This window comes from Oxyura jamaicensis, chromosome 4 (genome assembly GCF_011077185.1).
Source record: "Oxyura jamaicensis isolate SHBP4307 breed ruddy duck chromosome 4, BPBGC_Ojam_1.0, whole genome shotgun sequence".
Classification (NCBI taxonomy): domain Eukaryota; kingdom Metazoa; phylum Chordata; class Aves; order Anseriformes; family Anatidae; genus Oxyura; species Oxyura jamaicensis.
In genome coordinates, this window is record NC_048896.1 from 19,775,564 (window position 1) to 19,795,425 (window position 19,862).

General features: G+C 42.4%; 1 protein-coding gene across 3 annotated transcripts; it reads right to left on the bottom strand.

Annotated features, from left to right (window-relative positions):
• Positions 1–46: 46 nt before the first annotated feature.
• SH2D1A (SH2 domain containing 1A) lies at positions 47–16,230 on the bottom strand. Of its 3 annotated transcripts, XR_004750984.1 has the most exons (6): positions 16,138–16,230; positions 15,481–15,749; positions 2,701–2,764; positions 1,170–1,305; positions 707–842; positions 47–573 (listed from the first exon to the last, which is right to left on the bottom strand). XR_004750984.1 is itself a non-coding variant. In XM_035326407.1 (5 exons), the coding sequence occupies exons 2-5, from the start codon at positions 15,615–15,617 to the stop codon at positions 784–786; spliced, it is 396 nt and encodes a 131-aa protein (XP_035182298.1). In that variant the 5' UTR covers positions 15,618–15,749; positions 16,138–16,230; the 3' UTR covers positions 47–783. The 3 variants fall into 3 exon arrangements, 2 of the variants coding, with proteins under 2 accessions (XP_035182298.1, XP_035182299.1); XM_035326407.1 differs by having other exon boundaries at positions 47–842; XM_035326408.1 differs by lacking the exon at positions 1,170–1,305 and having other exon boundaries at positions 47–842.
• Between the last annotated feature and the right edge of the window lie 3,632 nt (positions 16,231–19,862).

A 19,862-nucleotide genomic window follows, 5' to 3' on the forward strand; every position in this document is an offset into this window, starting at 1 on the left:
AGAAAAGAAAAGAAAAGAAAAAAAAAAGAAAAGAAAAGAAAAAAAATATGATGCAAAAATAATTTATTTTTAAAAAATTATATGCAGTGGCTGCTTTTTTTTTTCAAGTACAGAGAGTATCTAAAAACCAAAGAATTATGTTCTTCACTACTTGTTCTCATCTACTCAGCACATTGCAAAAGCTTCAAGTGTCTGCATAAAGTATAAATTTTGTATATGGAGGCAGTGCTGGCTGGTTTTGGTGAGTTACAGAGTGCCCAGTATGATGGGAGAAGTCGGGATCCTCCTGGGGCCATATCCGTAATATTTTTGGCCCTGTATGAATGATAGTCACACAGACAGCAAGTCTGTGTTCAAGGCAAGGACACCTCAATAAAAGCCTACAGAAGGGGCGTTGCCCAGTGTTGCATAAATTTCTAGCAGAACAAAGCACAGAAGAGTCCAAAGTCAGTCAAGTCATGTGAAACAGAGAAAATAGTCTTGAGGTGAGAAAATATTTTGAATTTAGGATTAAAAGAGGAAAAAAAAAAAAAGATATGACACCATTTAGTAATTGATTTTTTTGTCTTCTCTCTTATTAAAAAAAAAAAGAAAAAAGAAAAGAAAAGAAAAAAAATAATCCACACATTCTGAAACTAAAAACTTCTAAATCTTGAGATAGAAATACTACGAAACACATTTCTGCAAATGTTACATGAAAACTCACAGAGTTGTATTTACTATCTTATAGCTTGTTCTGTTCTAGAGCATGGACTAGAGGCAGTACTGGAAGGTACAGTCATGTCACTCTGGGAAATGGCTTCGTGCTGGCTGCAGGTAGAAGTCACGGCTGTCATTTCTCCCTAAAGAAAAATAATCACAAAAATACAGAAGGATGAACACTGTAAGAAAAATGACAGATTAGATGAACCATACCTACAAGAGCCACCGTGGTGGAGAGGGCAGGAGGCAGCCACCTCCTGAGTATCGCTCAGGAATACATATGCCAGAGTATCACTCAGGAATACATATTCAAAAACAATTTTCTCATCACACTGACAGCCCCTAATAAGTCACATTTTTGGCAGTGCACTGGTGCTGGCTCATTTAGGCCAACAATGCAAACAGGCCCAAGACCTCCATCCCCAGAAGGCCCTGCTCAGCTGAGTCTTCCTACGCCCCGTGGGTACCTGGGGGACACGCAACTTTTGCGTGGTTGACGACTGGGTGCTGCAGGGGTGTGATGATGCCTTGGTCAGGTTTCTGGAAGGCCGAAATGAGGTTGTGCACTTTCCGAAAGAGCCGCCGGTGTACCCCAGGCGCCGTCTGTGAAGCCAAAGACAAGAGATATGGGGACACCGGTGCTCAGGGTCCTGATGCAGACGCTTTGTCCTCAGAAATGCAACTACAGCCAGGGACAGAGCCAGCCCTTCCCGCAGCCCCTACTGCCTGCCAGCTTAAAGCAAACTAATGAGCTATGGGTTCTCTCCTCCCACCTCAGTGCACAGAGGCCTCCCCACACCAGGAGAGGTTTCACGCCATGGAGGTAGGAGGCTGGTAGAGGGATAATTTCCTAATCACCACAAGAGAAACCCAGAGCCTGTGGTGCTTATTAGGCACATTTCTGGACACCTGTGTTGTGAAACACAAATAAAGTTCTCATCAACACAACCAGGAAAAGCGTAAGACCCATGTGCAGAAAGCCAGCAGAGGTCATGGGAGGAGCTGTAGCAGGCCTAACAGCAGACACTGCAGTGACAGGGCCAGGCTGCAGCCCTGCTCAGGGAACTCCCTCGGCAGTCAGAGGGCCCTGGGGTTCCCAGCACCTGTCTGGGCACCACTGCTTGTCCCAGCCCTCCTGGGCAGCACAAACCCTCAGGATTTGCTCCCAAGGCCTTACAGGAATAGGCAAAATCTTCCTCGCACCGCTTCCAAGGGCGCAGCGGATCATTGGTTACTCTGCAGTAATGTGAGTTGGTTTTATTTCCTGACCTGATTCTGAGTAACACCAGAGCACTACAACCTGTTCTGTTATCACAATGGCCAAGGCATTATGCCTGTCTAGCAACTTTTTATGTTTGTATATTGGTGTTCATTAAGGTGCAAACAGAAATATAATTATGGAGTAATACCCTGACTACATACAAAGAACAAGACTTTCATAAAAGAAATAAGGCCAGCATCCAGATTCCAACAACCTCAATTGTTCTCTGTATTTCAAATAGTGTCACGCTGCATCTGCACTACCAGTTTCTTATTGTATGTGTGAAAATAGTTTTTTGTAACAACTTTTGGCTACCATATATACCATATTGCACCTTTGATAAATTAATCTGAAAAAAAATTAAGTTTAAAACACTACACTGAAAAGTATTTCTTTAAATATGCTAGTGTTCATGATATGTGAGATAGAAGGGAATTGAATACTGATTGTGCTTGTCAAATTATAAAAACACAATATTTTTGCAATTTAAAATGATGCAAAATAATGCACTAATGCATTATGCAATAGCTGAAATGTAACAGGGAATTAATTTATGAGTTCAAAATTGTCAGAAGCGGCACCAAGACATCTTAGTGATGGGCTCATTCAAGATCAATTACCTTCAATGAAAATCAGACTTTGCAGAAACATGAATAATTTGAATATATTTCATTCAATCAATACTAATACTAAACAGGATAGAGAAGTTTTTGGAAGAGAAAAAGAGAAGTACACACCTCTGCACTCCAAGATCCAGTTTCTGTCTTGGACACTCTGTAGGTATAAACGTAACCCTGATGCCTGCAGAAAACAAACAAAAAGCAGATATTTATTACTCATTTCTACTGCTAGGTTTCACTCTATTAGGGGGAATCGGTTCATCTGCTAACCTTCCTTAACAATAAACTCACCCATAAACATTCTAGGCCAATAGAAAACTGAGACACAGACCAGAAGCAATCTTCAGCCCACTGGTGGGTTTTGGTGTGTTTTGGTTTTTGGTTTTTGGATGAGGGAAGTGGTCTGACTCAGATCTATTTTAGCAATATTCAGTTATTCCAGGTTAAGTGACAATGCTCTGATTCCTGCCTCAGTGTTTTTATTTATTTTTTTTCATTGACCTCTTTTTACGGACAAACACCAGGCATACTTTGCCTGGAAAAAGAAAATGTGAATTATTGGCATATAATCTTGCTGGTCTATGATTTATTTAAATGCAGATGTTCCCAGAAGCAATAACATGACTGCAGCTTATTTGGTAAGCTAGAACCACAGAATCCATGTAAATTACTTTTTGCCTTATGAGTACATTCCTAATTCTCAAACACTGACAAAAGAGTTTTATAAGAGTGTGAAATCTTCTATCTTTTCAAATATAATTTGAATCCCTTGAGAATAAGGAGTTGTACATTAACAGCATAAGGCATACCGACATCCAGACTCAGTCCTGCTTCTTTTAAGAAACCAATACAGTGAATAATTTACATGGTAGATTATTATACCAATATCCAAAATTTAACTCGGAAGCAGAGAGAACTGATGGTAGTTCCATGGGTGCAACATTAGTTAGATAGTATCAGATAAAAAAGACCATGTATTATACTACTTAGATTTACATGAATAATAATAATAATAAAAAAAAGTACCAGCAGGATTTTAGGGACCGTTCACTATTTCAGCATCAATTCTTATTCTTTAGGAAAAAAAATAAACTACATTTCTTTCCAATTATACACAGTATTGTAGTAGTTATTACAAAATAGCAGAAGCCATCAATGACACAGATACCGTATGATTGTAATTACTTGCGCTCCATGTCACAGCTCCTGGATAAATTCTTGTTAAAAAGTCATTAAAGCAACCTCTGCAAAGCAGTCTCTGGTATAATTTACCTGAGCGGGAAGCTGTTAACAGTTGTCACACTGCTATAACCCCACAAAGCAGGAGTGAAAATCCCTGTCATGATTTGCGAGCTCTCCCCACCACCGCTCAACTCCTGGCACGATGACATTCGGAGGCGTGCGACATGCCGCCGCTCCCTCCCATCAGGGCTGCTGTGGGGGCAAGCTCCCCAAGCAGCAGCGGAGGCGCCGGCCTCCCCCGGGTGCAGCCACATCACTGCCTCACACACCAATTCGTCTTGCATCCCCACAGACATGGCTTTCTGCCTGCTGCCATGTGGACCTGAAATGTGGCTGGCTGTGCTCACCTGTTGGGGAACCTATGGAAGAAAGCAGCTGCCTCTGTTTCCCCCAGCAAGCCCAGCTGCTGTAGCCCTTCAGGGACTTTTGGAGGGGCCCAAAAAGAGCCCTTGGTGTTAAAAACCCACTGGGGTTGCAAAATGAGGGAAGGATGCAGAAGGATGGCACTGCTCTCCCGTCTGTCCCATGGCACTGGAGCCACCCTGGTCAGGCCTCACGTGAAGTACTGTGTCCAGTTCTGGGCTCCCTGGTACACTGGGAGCTCCTGGAAAGAGTCCAGCGGAGGGCAACAAAGATGATACAGGGCCTGGAGCATCGTCCCTATGAGGAGATGCTGAGAGACCTGGATCTGTTCAGCCTTGAGAAAAGAAGACTGAGGAGGGATCCTATCAATGTTTATAAATACCTTAAGTGTGAGAGACAAAAGGATATGGTCAACCTCATTTCAGTGGTTTGTGGGGACAGGACAAGGAGCAATGCCCACAAAATGGAGCACAGGAGGTTCCGCACCAACGTGAGAAAGAACTTCTTCATGTGAGGGTGACAGAGCACTGGAACAGGCTGCCCAGGATAGGTTGTGGAGTCTCCTTCTCTGGAGATATTCAAGGCCCGTCTGGACGCCTACCTGGGCAGCCTGCTCTAGGGAACCTGCTTTGGCACGGGGGTGGACACGATAATATCTTGAGATCCCTTCCAACCCCTACAATTCTGGGATTTCAGTCTCCCATTTCAGACAACTTTGTACTATCATGTCCTTTCTTAAAACCTCTGGGAACCTATGTAGTCAGTGTTTCAAGAGCAGCCTTATCCATCTGAAAAGGACAAGGGTCTTTCCTTCATCTGGGCATGTAGATCACCAGCCAAGCCGTGGTTACTGTAACTAGGATTTTACAACCCACACTGCTGGGAAATACCAGAGGCACCTTGGCATTTTGTCTGAAGCAACTATCTGACCAGCTCCACAATTTTTTTCTTTCAAGCCTCAAAACAAACAGGATCAGTTTGTAAAAAACCTAGACCTCACTCTCTTGCCTCCTATTTTTGATAATACCCTGCATATTACCAGGCCTTGTTTTTGGTTGTCCTGAAGCCTGCCAACTGCTTCAATCTCTTTAAAATCTGATTTTTCCAGAAATGGCTCAGTTGTCCAGAAAGGTGCCATCTGTTGTTTCTTTCATTATTTTCTCTTCCTACGAGATTGCATAACTTGAATTGGTTGAGGGGTTGGGCTGCTGCCGTGACTCTGAAATGTCTGATGGCTTTCAGCACTCTGCCAAATGGGTTTAGTAAGCCAGATAAACTGAAAAATAAAGGCCAGATTAAGTAATATTCAGGACAAAGATGGGTGAGGTATGCATAGATACCTATCATGTATAAAAAGAGTTCCAACTATAAAATAACTCAGTTAAGCCTAGAGAAAACTCAGGATATCTCAGATAAAAGCCCCTGAGATACAGAGAAAGGAGCAAGACTTGCGGAACATGGAAGTATTGAGCACCTCATGGAGTATGGGAGGGGTATGGCATTCCTATCACAGCCTTGCAAGCACAAGTGGGAGCTCTGCACTCATCTGGCAAAACTACCTTTTTTTTCCCAGAAGAGGAAAGAATGTGAGGCATGAAGGGGGTTTACTGCACTTAAACTGAAAAACACAATGTTATCATCTGTTGGCTCTGAAGCCATCAGCAAACAAAGCCAGAACAGAATAGGACAGTGATGGCCCAGGCCCACCACCCACCACGCCTGCTTTCTCTGAGGAAATGTACAAAGGATGCATTTTGTAAAGAACATGAACAGCTAGATTTTCCCATTTTGCTACTTTCCATTGGTGTCTTTCTTTCCACAAAATGAATTGCAGCTCTTCTGATAAGTACTCTCCTAACGAATGTGATCTTATCAAAACTTTCTGTTAAGCAGCAGGAACTTACTTCATTACCACTTCAAGGTGCCTTCTACCTTCCACGCAGGAGCGTCATGATTTTGGTATATCAAGTTCTTTTCAGTGCTACATAGGCACAGCCTCCTGCAAGAAAGCTTTTTATTATTTAAATTACCCAACATTTACTGAGATCAGTGTGGGATGAAGGCAGATCAAGCTGTTTTTCTTAAAACAAAAAATAAACATAAAAATTAAAATTGAGGTTGTGTAGAACACTGCCTCCAAATAGCAAAATACATCAGCAAAAAGCATTTACTGGAGCTTAGACACAAGAAGATCCCCAGCCACCATTAGGGGACAGCTCCATTTTCTTTATTTTAGTAAATTCATGACAGAAATAAAGGCTTCTAGTGTGACACAATGTTCCCATATGTGGTGTGGGGACATAACTATAACGAAAAGCCAGGCATTGAGTGGCACTAGTCACCTGGGGCCTCTCACACAGACCTGCTTTGAGGTCATTGCCTGGTCAGATGCAGGCCAGGTCCACCTCAAGCTGGGTTTAGTGACCTAAACTTGTCTCCTTGCTGGAGAAAATCAACAAGAGGTGGACAGATGTAACTGAGAGAAAGATTTCAGAGAATACTCTCACAGTGACACTTGCCTCCGGGCATTTCTTGGACAATAAGCATCTCCTTACAGCCAGGAAAGATCCAGCAGAAGGCTCCCCACATCCCGTCACAAGGCCCAAGGAGTGCCACAAGCCTCACTCACAATTGCAAAGCTCCACCTATGCGCCAGTGAAGCACAAGGGATGGGAGCAATCATGAATTAACAGCATGATGATTGGGGCTCCATAGAGTCTTGATCAAAGGCAAAAAATGCCAAAATGGTGATGAGGGCAAGAAGAAAACATCCACTGCTGTGAAAATAATATTGGATAGCACTGAGGAAACAGTGCTTTGGTTGCCACCGACAACTTTTTTGACCTTATTTAACTTTTTTTTTCTTTCCTCATCGGGAAGGATGTGTTATACAAGCTGGGAACTCTTCTAGCACTGTCTCCATTGCAATACCATAACTGGGAAAACTGTGTCAAAGGAAATTCTCCAAAAAGTTGCTATTACAGGAAACAGTCTATTTTGTATGATAGCTTTTTTCTTCATAGCTAGATAATTCCTCCCAAAGAGCTACAAAGGCATCATTCACAGATGACATACTGAGACAGCATCTGTCTACCTGTCCTCTCCACTCCTCCTTTTCAACTGTGATCAGACTTGTTAAAGCAGCATTTGCTTTAACAGGTGAATAATTACAATCTTCTGCACCATTGAAATAGCCAGAGGTTATTAGCTGCATGCTGCAGCTTAAAATTAACCATGACATTTCAGCAGCATGGTGTATTTTAAAATCATTTCCAAATGTTTTGTATCTCAGTTGGGAAATTTTATTATACTAATTTGTATTCATTTCTGGTTCCAAAATGGAGCAAATATAAAGGGAGGAAGACAGAGAGACATGGGGAAAGCCACATCAGCAATAAATGGCATCAATTTCTCCCTCTTCACATAACTTATTCTGATGTCTTTGCACTGTACTAGTCAACTCCTCTTACCTGGCACATTTGCATCTTGGACTGACCTGAGAATTTCCCTTTATGAAATTGGTTAGGGACAAGCCAGTGGTGTGGTTTATGAACAGAGGTCCAGAGCATTACTTACTGCCCAAGCTCAGCTTATAACTTTGTCTCTGGGGTGTTTGCCTCAGACTTCTCTAAGGTATGGAGAATGGGGAAGTACCAGAAAAGGCAACATGGTAGGAGAAGCAATCCTTTATGGAAGGAAAGATGGGGAGCTGCCTCTGTGCAAGCTGGACAGGAAAACAGCAATGAAAACTGAAGTCCTAGGAGAGTTGGTCTGAGCAAGGAAGAGGGTGAAGGGAGGTGAAGACTCAGGGGACTTTAACTGGGAGCTGCATGAGAAGCCAGAGGTGAGGTTGGATGAAGACGGGTGATTTGGAAGCAAAAGAAGGAACAAGGGAATAGCCCTCAGCAATGCAAGCAAAGTCCGCAGGCCATACAGCTGAACTCCGGGTATTATCAAAATGCTTTCCTGTCACCTTCACACTGGGAACCCAAAGGGTACTGCAGCCCTTAGTAACCTGTGTGACAGTTTCTCATGTGTGAAACAGAGTTAACAAACTCTTCATCTCACAAATTTAGATAGTGTTTACACACCACATCTTACTATGGAGATGAGTGCTGCAAGAGAGCCCATGGGGGAATCACTACTCCTGTATTCAGAGCAGGATTTCAGTGGCACATAGCAAAAAGCATGCAAGAGCCTGAGAGGGTCTGGCTACAGCTGCTTCTGCCTCACCCAGAGGATTTGGGCTGCAGATCTGCTCAGAGGGACCAAGCCCAGGCAGGTGGCCCCATCCCAGGGGGTGACCCTGGTGTGGGCACATGGGCAATGGGAATAGCTGCGGAGGTGGGAGATGGCTACCAGAGCACCCAACCTCTGAGAGCAGGGGAGCCCTGCATCAGTGTCAGGAGCCTGTGTGCATCCCCCGTGTACTCATCGGGGACCCCCAGCCCGTGCTCCCCCCAAGCTGCATGGCCTCACTGCTGTGGTGGTGGCGGCAGCCACTGAGAAGACAAAACAGTTGAAGCCAGCCATCCACTTAAAGTGCTTTCTTTTTCCTCTTTTAATTGTTATGTTTCTGCTTGGTTTATGAATCACGGAAAGGCCAAGGAGTCTTGTTAGTTAATGTAGGAGAAAATCCTGTTTCAACTAGTAGCTCCTCAGTCTGTCCTGGAATTTGCATTTTCTGGTTGACAAGTGGCCTGTTTCCTGCCTTATTTAGGTTTCAGACACACAATCAAGGTATAGCAACTTAGCAATTACCACCCATCAACTAACCCAAGCTGAAGAAATAGCATTCGCATTGAGATCATATGCAAGACACAAGCTCTATGTCAGCGAGAGTGAATGAAATATCTAAAATCAGTGTTTACACAGTCCGAAAAGTCCGACAGAGTTACTGTAGCTTAAGTCACAGTAGCACTCTATACACACCCACCCGAGTTTACACTTCTGATTCCCCTACCAATGCTTTTCTGGTATTTACCCATGATACTGAATCTGCTACTAGGGTGAGCTACCATGATGCTAGGGCATGATAAAGAAACACATTCTCTTGATTTTCTGTTCTGAAATTAACAGCCTGAACAGACATGTCAAGTCTTGTGAAATGCCTGTGAGTTTATGTATATGCAGTTTTCTGTGGAAGATTGTCAGCATCTTCACCTTTCGAGCACTCCTGACAATCGGCAGAAGAGCTGCTGATTTACCTACTGGGAGAGTGTGCAGCCTTGCTGAGCAGGTATGATGCTCTGGTAGAAGGTGGTCCAGCCAATAGCAATGCCTCAAACAGGAGATTCTTGAAATTTTGAAATAAAATAAGAATTGGTTCAAATCTGAGACAGTAAAAGGAAGGAGCTTATTTTGTGGTGAACCAGTAGTTAAGCTTCATGAATAATTATGTCCTCCAGAACAGTGCCCCACAAAATAAAATAAAATAAAATAATAATAAAAAAAAACTATAAAAGGTTATCTGGTGAAAATTCTTTCATTTTAGACCAAACTCACAAGAACTGCAATAGATAGAACTGTCGATAGCACTGCAAATGATAGTTTCATATTTCTACAAAACATTTCTGGGTTTGCTTGTGAGTGATTCAGTGTAGCTCATTATTAGATTTCCTGTTTCTCTCCAAGCAAGGTAGGCACAGTTCTGACCATAAAATCCCTGGACCTGAAATCACTGCTTGAACTAAAACTTCAAAACTCAGGTCTGGAAAATCAAGGTAGAGCTAATCTAGGTTTTGTCATCTAACAATTTAACTCACTCTGTCATTTACAGATTGGTTAGCATAGAATCACAGAATCACAGAATTTCTAGGTTGGAAGAGACCTCAAGATCATCAAGTCCAACCTCTGACCTAACACTAACAGTCCCCACTAAACCATATCCCTAAGCTCTACATCTAAACGTCTTTTAAAGACCTCCAGGGATGGTGACTCAACCACTTCCCTGGGCAGCCCATTTCAATGCCTAACAACCCTTTCGGTAAAGAAGTTCTTCCTAACATCCAACCTAAAACTCCCCTGGTGCAACTTAAGCCCATTCCCCCTCATCCTGTCACCAGGCATGTGGGAGAACAGACCAACCCCCACCTCACTACAGCCTCCTTTGAGGTACCTGTAGAGTGCAATAAGGTCACCCCTGAGCCTCCTCTTCTCCAGGCTAAACAGTCCCAGCTCCCTCAGCCGCTCCTCGTAAGACTTGTTCTCCAGACCCTTCACCAGCTTCGTAGCCCTTCTCTGGACTCGCTCGAGCACCTCCATGTCCTTCTTGTAGCGAGGGGCCCAAAACTGAACACAGTACTCGAGGTGCGGCCTCACCAGAGCCGAGTACAGGGGGACGATCACCTCCCTGGCCCTGCTGGCCACGCTGTTTCTTATACAGGCCAGGATGCTGTTGGCCTTCTTGGCCACCTGAGCACACTGAGCATAGTGACTACCCACCCTTCAGGCTGTCTACCTTTCTAAAATCTTTCCAGGAAAATCAGTGGAATACCTGAAGGCCATTAGACAGGTTTTTCTTGGCAAAGATGAAGCTCACTCTGATGAGCAGGGAGCTGAAATACCTCTACTGTGCTGTAAAATATTTTTTTTCAAAGCTGAAATAGTGCATGGTATTTACATCAGCAACCTTGAATTGAGAGGCTCCTCCTCGAATAGAAGCTTTTCTTCCAAATTACATTTTAAATGATGATGATTATTATGTGCAGTGTTATAATAAATGCAATTATTCTGCCATTTCTATCAAACATATTACATGGGAAACAAAAGAAATGCTAAGCCGAAGCTGACTCGTGATCCTGTATCACACCTTCGTGCTGTACACCTGATACACCTACCGCATCAGAAAGTTTCAGCACGTTGCCTGAACTTGTACACTGTGGTTATGGTGACAGAAAAAATAGCTTACGTAAAAGTCTGATGGGACTGCAGCCTATCCCCACTGCCATTACCATTGCTTCAAGAGCTCCAAACAGTTTTCAATTCCAGCTTTTGATTATTCCCAACAAATTGAATGCAGCACAGCACATGAATGGCTGTTTTCAAACAAACAATCTGAACATACAGTTTGACAAGTATGTCATGTTTAGCTGAACGTTCACTGAGAAATATTTAAGGGTCTGAAACAACTACTAACATGCCAAGCATGCTCAAGTATATGAATCTTAAGACCCAAACTACAACTGCTTTATCTTTGCCAATTCAAGCATGAGCTGCTTGTTTCTGCATGTGCTCTCATATATCTGTAAAGGAAAGTGGTGCTTTTGGCACTCTCAGGCATTTATTCATGCATTTTTCAGGCACAGCTTAAGAGGCTGCTTCCCAGCCTAGCCCCTGCTATGGTGTCCTGTGTCCCCCATTGACTTCATTAGGAGCAACATGCACAAAGAATTTTGGAGGGTGCTGAAAACATCAAGGGGGATATTGAGCAATAAGGAAACAGTACCAGTAAAGAAAGCTTCCCGTAACAACTATATGCTGTTATTAAAACCTCAGAGTGCTGAATATAGCATGTTTACAGGTAAAATGTGTACATTTTAAAAAAAATAATACATATTTCTTTTATCCCTGTTGTCAGGAACTGCAAAAATCTTCTTTCTATTCAACTCTAAACAAATTTCAGGAAATTATCCTGCTCCTCTGTTGACACTTTCAAACACTAATGAATGACATCCTTAAAGTATGTATTATCAATTTAATAATGGTATCCATACCACAAAGATCTTGGAAGCGTCTTGCCAAAAAAACATTGCCAAAGTCTGCAGGCATCATTTTTGTTTTCAAGAGCCCCAGGGGACCCTCGTCCAAATCAAAACCCTTCTATTCTTCCATGCATAGTTTAACTGTGGTCTTAAAATTTTTCTGAAAGGGGGTTCTTTGTGTTTCGCCACAGCCACACCAAAAACTGTTCTCTCTTTGAAGACTTGCAGGCACACCATGACTTGGGGCAGCAGAAAGCAGCACTCAAGGAAGATAAAGAATACTTCAGGAGAAACAAAGAAGAGAGAAAGCAGGGTTTTCTAGATAAATGCACTGACAACAGGGGCCTGGCTGCCGCAGTTACCCATTTCTATAGGTCAGGTTTTATGTTACCACCTGTCTCTTTTTATGCTTGCCCTGTAAAATCAGTGTCAGTGGCAAGGGATTCCTGAAGTCTTTGACTCTTCTTTTTAAAGGTCAGGGCTCCAATTTTTAATTGAAAAAGCAAAAGGCGAGTGAACCTGTCTGTGAACACCACTGCCCTTATTGCGTGTGTTAGGAGGCTCAAAGACTGCCAAAATATGTTAGGGCTTTCTGGGACTGCCCAGTGGGGGCTGGCATAACAAACTTACACCATCTTTCATAAAGGGGAGGCATTGCTTGAGCCACAGCAATGCAGAGGTAATCACAGGGCTTTCTAAATGCTGTACCTGGAGCTGGGCATGCAGGGCAACCACCTGTGTCATTCAAGCTGATAAAGTATTGTCATTCAGAATTTATTTTCTCATCATTGGAACTGTGATTTCAGTTTTTTCAAGTCCCTTCCTCCTTTCCCATGGTAAAAATAAAATAATAAATAAATAAATAAATAAATAAAATTTATCTCTACGATGGTTGGGGTCTGGGAAGCTGGGGCTTCTTAGATTTGTTTTGTCTTACTTCTCCAGGGAAGTGCAGGGACAGGTGAAAGAAGACAGACAAAGCATTTTGGTTTTGGAAAGTGGGAACAGTTTTCTTTTTTTCTATTCTACGAACAATAGAAACATCACTGTCAGTATGAAACATTTTCACTGCTGTTAGAAATTTTCACTGGGAAGATATTATTTTTTTTGTTTAGCTGTAATAGTTTTTGCAATACATCTAGTGGTTCACCAGGCTTGTTTCTCAGGTTTCAAAAACTGCTTCAGTACTTCCAGTAAACACGTTTTGCTGAGACTTGATATACCTAGGTATTTCTAGAGTGATCATTGGCATAGATTCTGAACAGAAATGTAAATTGCTGAACAATTTTGTTACTCCTCGTAATTTCTGTCATCTATTAGGAAGTATGAAAAAGCAGAGAAGTACTTATGCTTTCTTCTGTTTTCTTTTTAATAAACAGTGAATACAGCAACTGCTTGTTTCCTTCTTGGTTTTTACCAAAGCTCTCGTGCACATACGTGCTCGTCACCTGTTTCATCTCTGTGCATGCTATTCAGACTTGAATTTGGAGGATTTGGTCCACTGCCAACACCAGTCTTTGCATCCTCCACTGAATACATATCTACATCTCTAATGCCTTCCGTACTTGTTCCTCCAGACTCTCCACCAAAGTGCTTTGCTTTAGTAAATATGCCCGTTAAAGCACTTCCGTAGTTTATGGCACACATTTCTCTAAGCTGTCATTGCTATCTCCAGTGTGAGACTATTTCCTGATATTTTTATGATACCTGTCTTCAAAATTATTGTGTGATACATTGCTTACTGTATCCGCTCTTTCTTATGTAGTACTCTAAACTGAAATATTAGGAAGCATTCAAGCCAAGGCTTAACTCTACCATTTTTCAGCCACCTTACTGTCTATATTGGATCATATTCGTTGTAGTATTTTTCATTTATTCATTTTTAATCTGGATTTATCTAAGATGATATTGAAAATTTCCCTCATACATTGTGGCTTATATATATATATATATATATATAAAGTTTTACATTCCAGAATAAACCCGCACAGCATTCATCAGTAATATTTTTTGCTTTTCCCCTTTGCTTAACATATATATGTTTGAACGTGACATAACATGAAGACATGAGTGGTCCATAATTTCCAGAAACAGTTAGGCTGGTCTTTTTTCTTTTTCTCCAAAGCTTGCTGTAGTTAGCAATCCTTTATGTTCTTCTTTTTTTTCATTATATATATATATTATTTCATTCATGAATTTTTTTCATAAATATATATATTACCATTAACATGGCAAAAAATCCTAACTGATTGCACACAATTGAAAAACCTTGTTATATACTTACAGCCTGATTTAGACTAATGGTGGATTTAATTTTAGGATTCTCTATTTTATGCAGCATTGTAACATTCTGCCTGACCCTTTCTCTAATGCCTTCATGTTTTACCTGCACTGACTGACTTCTGAATGTTAAAGGAGATATATCACCATTTCCTCTCATGGTTATTTAAAACAGATTCTGCTTTTATTGCCTATTGCCATCACTGGAATCATAGCACTCCTTACCTCTTGCTATGTCTATTGCATTTTCATTTAACTCCAGATGCTTCTTATGTTCCATTTTTCAGCTAGCTGTTAAGGGCTGAGGTATTTGTTAGCAGAGGCACCTCTCTTGGTTCACCTGATTTCATGAGAGAACAAAGAATACATCTTCTGCCATGAAGACTTTCCACTAAAAGAAGGTGGTGTATTTTTGGATTGCCTATTACCTTCTTGCATCTCTCCATTTACTGCTCTACCACAGGGGAATAATAATGCTCATCCAGGGCTTAATTGCATATTGTTGGAAATGTATTCAAGAACTTTGGGGAAAACCAGACTTAGGACTCTTCCTCTGCATTTTTTTTTTATTATTTTTTATTTTTTTCCAAAGTACCAAAGTGCCCTCTCTCTTTGCTCACCATTAGCTATTTTCTTTCTGGCCTTAACACAGTTTCCTCTTGCTTTTCTTCTCCTACTAACACGACACTCATCAGTCCACACAGCCCTGGCAGACACATCTTTGTTCTGTAGGTGCTATGGTACTTTGTTGTACTGCGGTCTCTCTCAGGACTTCTCATTCCTCTGCCTATGCCAAAAGTAGGGTAATTAAAATGCCTCATTAAAATGAGGTTCTATGACTTTACAGACACCAGTTCTCCTGAGCAAACTTCTCTATCCCCACTCTGACAGACCATCCCATTAAATATTTTACCTTTCACCCTATATGATGAAACATTACCACTTCGTATTTCGCGTACTTTAAAGGTAGTTCACTACAAGCCCAATGGCTTGCAGGACACCCAGCCTGACCAAGAGGGTCCCAAAGCAAAGGCACACTCTACGTGAAAAACACTTTGTGCTGCCCCCCCCTCCCCCCCAATAAGTGGTGACACTGGCGATGCTGTGGGTGCACCCATGAGCGCACTGGAGGAGCAGAAGATAGCAGGCACAAAGACGAGCTGCTCAGCCCTTCATGGCACCTCACCTGCCCTTCCATGTTCAGATACTGTTCTGACTCACTACACAGGACCACGCCATGCCAAGGATGCCCAGGTTGGGATCTGCAGTGTCCCACCACCCCTACCACTGCCCGTCCGCCCGCACTCACAGCACGCAGAGGCAGTAGACCCCTGGGATGCTCTCACTGTCCCGCAGCAGGTAGCTGCCATCAGTGCCCGCCGCCAGAAGCAGCTTCTCCCCGGCCTCTCGGCTGATGCCCCCGTGGTAGATGGGCAGCGCCTCCATGGCAGGGCCGGCTCTCCCTGCACGCTCAGCTGCCTCCTCCGCCGCACGCTCCCCTCCGCTGCGCCAGCCGGGTGGCAGATGTAAACAGGATGTGTTCACACTTCTGCAGCCTCTGCACAGGGCGAGATAGCTCTGAGGGAAGAGTGAGGAACGAACACATTGTCTTTGCTTTCTGTCGGCGTGTTTTTGTGTGTGTGTGTTTTTGTTTGTTTTTGTTTGTTTTCTTTCCTTTGCCCCTATTTTATTTTGCTGTTTCGCAGGCTGTGACATCCTTGCAGCATTGCAGCCCACATGCCGAGGGACCATCTCAAGGCCTGCTCAGCCCAAGTGGCTCCCTGTTCAGCCAAGATGTGATGCAGTGACCAGCATGAACAAAAGCAGGAGCAAAGTGGAGCAAGGCAGGACCCTGAAGGCCCTCTGCAAAACAGGGATGTGTTTTTTAACCTCTTATTTGTGAAATCCATGGGGGTAAGAAACCAAAGGCAGCAAGCTGGCCTCACAGCCCCACCAGGCCACTCACCTCAGTCCTCAGGTACGCTGCTCCACAGCGGCCGGTCTGGTGTCCAGAAAGGCTGACCCTGACTAATTTACCTAACGAGGAGTTATTTTCATAGGCTTTGTTGGTGTTTAACCACTGCTAATGCTCATTGGTTTTGCTCGGAGGCAGGCAGCCTGAGCGTGGGCAGGGAGGCCCCACACATCCTTCCTGATGCCATCGGCACTGCCGTCACCTGCACATGCAGGCAGACGAAATCCAGACACCTCTGAGCAAAAGCTATTTATCTCAGCTGCTGTGGTCACACATATATTCCTCAGCGTGCTTGTCACCTGAGAGCCCCTGTACTCTTGGGCTTGCACATGGGTCTGTTTGCAAACAGGCTGAAAATGTGAATTCTTATCCCAAAGCAATTTCCACCCAACTGAGTGTGTTGCTGGAGATGAGCAGTGCTGAGGTGGCCCTGCCCCTGCACCAGGCAAGCCCCACTAGGCTGCCGCATACTCAGGGCTGAATTCATCCGTGGCTTGGCCATGTCCTCACAGATGGGCATATGAGGATGACCAAACCAAAAATACAATTATTTAGTGATCGCTGCTTGTGACTGATTCATTCTGAATTGAGCTTGCTGACGGGACCGGGAAAAATAAGATCATCTTACTGAGATGTTCACCAAACAGTGTGTCCTGGTTGAAGTTAAGGGTAGGTTAAAAAAAAATAAAAAAATCTCTGTAGCTGCACACACTTCAGGAACAAGAAAGAATAGCTAAAGAATAAAATAAGGGTTGCTCCTTTTAAGTTTGAATCAATCTAAATATTTTCTCTTTGACCATTTTGAAGTTCATGTCTTTCATTTCTGACCTTTGATGCTGTTTTCCCTTAAAAATACCTTTTTCAAATTACTTTTAGCTTTTCCCCCCCGAGGGATGGGCATTTGCAGCCATTGTCTCACTGGGCAGCTTGTGGGTGGGTGCTGCAGCCCAGTCACCTACAGCCTAGCTCCAGTGTCACCGTGTCCCATGCAGGGACACCCCAGTGAGCCTCCCTGCCTGATACCAAAGGACTGAGAGAGCTTTGGAAAAACCCAGCTTAAGAGGGACTGAAAACTTCCACTGCTGTGTTTATGGCTCTTTGGGATGGTAACAGGTGTTCATTACCCCATTGATGTGAACCTAGGGACTCAGCTATCCTGCTCAATTTTAAAAATTGGTTGTTAAAGTATTTGCACAACAAAGTAGATCTTCTGCCTACTGCAAATGTGATTAATGTGGATAGTGACAAGGTGTAAGCAAAGCACTGTTCCCTTGTGAATCTACTGCCTATTTTTTCTAATTTTCTAAGCTACCTGTAATCTTGGGGATTTCATCTAACTTTTCAATTTCTTAGCCTATTTTTGCTATTAATTGCTGATTTCATAAAAAGTTTGTGTGTAGTTAGCTGGAAAGAAAAAACAGCCAGAGCCACCCAGTGTTGCAGGTCTCATTTTCCCACTCATCAGATTTCAGCTGAAGCATATGTAGAAAATCATAAAATTTTGACTATGAGAAACTCTCTTAATAAGGGAGTCACTGTACTACAGGCCAGCCTACATCCTCCCAGTTGCTTGATGAAGCTATTACTGAAAAATAAAGAGCTGTAAACACCCAGCTTTGCTTTTGTGGGTAAGGAACCCATAGAAGTCCACTGGCCAAACCCTGAAGCCAGGGTTTCCGTACAAATCCATTTATAGCTATATTGTCTATGGGGATATGCAGCTTTAAGATGTAATGAAATGCTGGATTCTGGGACAAGGTACTGGTGATTTCTTTAAGCACCCCCGGCCTAGCCCTGTAGGATGCTGGACACCCCCTTTTCTTGCTTGGTTTGTAGAGTATTCAGCGTATGCTGGACAACAGAATTTTGGTCCTTCACTAAATCAGTCCAGCAGTGCCTGCAGCATACTGTAAAAAATTATCTAAAAAATACATGAAGGAAAGGAAGCACTTAACAGTGCTCTGAATTACTTGGCCATGAAAAGCAGGCTTAGAAAGACAGGACTGCAACAGACCTCTTGGGCCATCAAGTCCAGTTCCCTGCTATCTTAGCCAAACACATCATATAATCCCTTTCAGAAACTCATTATACTCTGTCTTAAAAGTAGTTCAGGGTTTTTTGTTGTTGTTTTTCCCACTGTTCTCATTGGAAAGCAATTGCAGAACATCACTATTCTGTTGTTTGGAAACCTGCTTCTAATTTCCATTCTAAATTTATTCATGACCAATTTATACTCATTTGTTCTTGTGCCAATGTTGTCCTTTGGTTTAAATAGATCTTTTCTCTGCCTGGAGCTTATGCCTATGCAGTATTTATAGTGGCCTCCATCAGACTTCATTTTGCCAAGCTCCTCTCACACTTAAGGCTCTCCCTTCCTGTGGTCACTCTAATCGTCTTTTTTGGTAGCTTCCCAGGTGTGAAGTGAATCATTTGTGAAGAGTGTGCGCTATCTGGGCTGCAATCTAACCTGTGCTTCATACAGTGTTACCAATGCATTTCATTATCCCAGGGAAAATCCTTCGCTTTGTGTGATCTGTGTCTTTCCCCACCTTAGTCATTCCTTTCCCCTGAGCACCCAGGTGTAGTAGAAACCTGGTTAACAAGATCCAGCTGCATGATCCTGCACTCATTCCTTCTGGATCTCATCCAATTTATCTTATCCCAGTCCTCAAGGTCACTCAGTTTTTCCTAAATGAGAGATTTATTTGTCTCTGCAGTGACAGTACCTCCCTCCCTTATGCCATCAGTAAATTCCAGTAGCACACTTATTTTTTATGCCATCATCATTAATAATAATAATAAAAAAGTTAAATAGTATCAGTCCCAAGACTGGTGATTAGGAAACTCACTGCTTCCCTCAGAACTGATCTTCTCCTCCTACTACTCACTTTGTTATCCACTTTTCAATTTTTGTATTCATCTCCTATTTTAGCTAATATTTTTCCATATGGCACTGTACCAAATGCTGTACTTAAGTTTAAATAATTAGATCTAACCACTTCTTTTGTCTAGAAAAATCAAATATGATGGTGATGTATTTCAGGTGCTGGAACTTGCAGAAGTGCCTGAGAAGTAGAGGTAGAAGACAAAATTAAATCTCTTCAAGTTTGTTGAACACCTGCAAAGACTGGAGCTGGTTTTCATTTTCAGATGAGCTGCTTCTTTCATACGTAGTGGTGACATTTTCATAGATTGCTGAATTTTCTAACAATTCTGGTTATAATAACACTAATGCAAAGCATCATTAAAATTCTTGGATGTTGTTAATTGCCTGAAAATAGGAATGACCTTCAGGACCTTTACGAAATTAATGCTGCTGCAGTACTGTTATAGGAAAGCCTTGTATAAAGACCTTTAAATCAAGATAAAAAGTAAAATATCTATATTGGTAGTTTTGCTGATACAGCAGTATTATCATAAATGCCATCTCTGTAGAAGTACTGAAAAAGCACCTTCAGAATCACTAGCTATTGCAATGTTTTTTTAAAATGAATTAACTGGCAAAAAGCCACATTAAAACACAACTAACTTTAAATATGATTTTCATTATTTCGTGTCACTTTCATTTTTAGTGTAATCTAACAAAATATTCAGAACGACTGTATAGAATATCACTTGCAGGCAGTCTTGCTATTCAAATAAGAAAGTAATTCTGAGATTCAGTAACATTGGTTATACTACAGAGTACCTGCAGGATCACCATTATCATGTTACCT

What these genes read in the sequence shown, in the direction of transcription:
- SH2D1A (XM_035326407.1), bottom strand. Translation starts at nt 15,617, where the DNA reads ATGGAGGCGCTGCCCATCTACCACGGGGGCATCAGCCGAGAGGCCGGG. An exon ending in GTCTACTGCCTCTGCGTGCT is followed by an intron (nt 2,765 to 15,480) that starts GTGAGTGCGGGC and finishes TGTTTTCTGCAG; the next exon opens with GCATCAGGGTTACGTTTATA. An exon ending in CTGGATCTTGGAGTGCAGAG is followed by an intron (nt 1,306 to 2,700) that starts GTGTGTACTTCT and finishes TTGGCTTCACAG; the next exon opens with ACGGCGCCTGGGGTACACCG.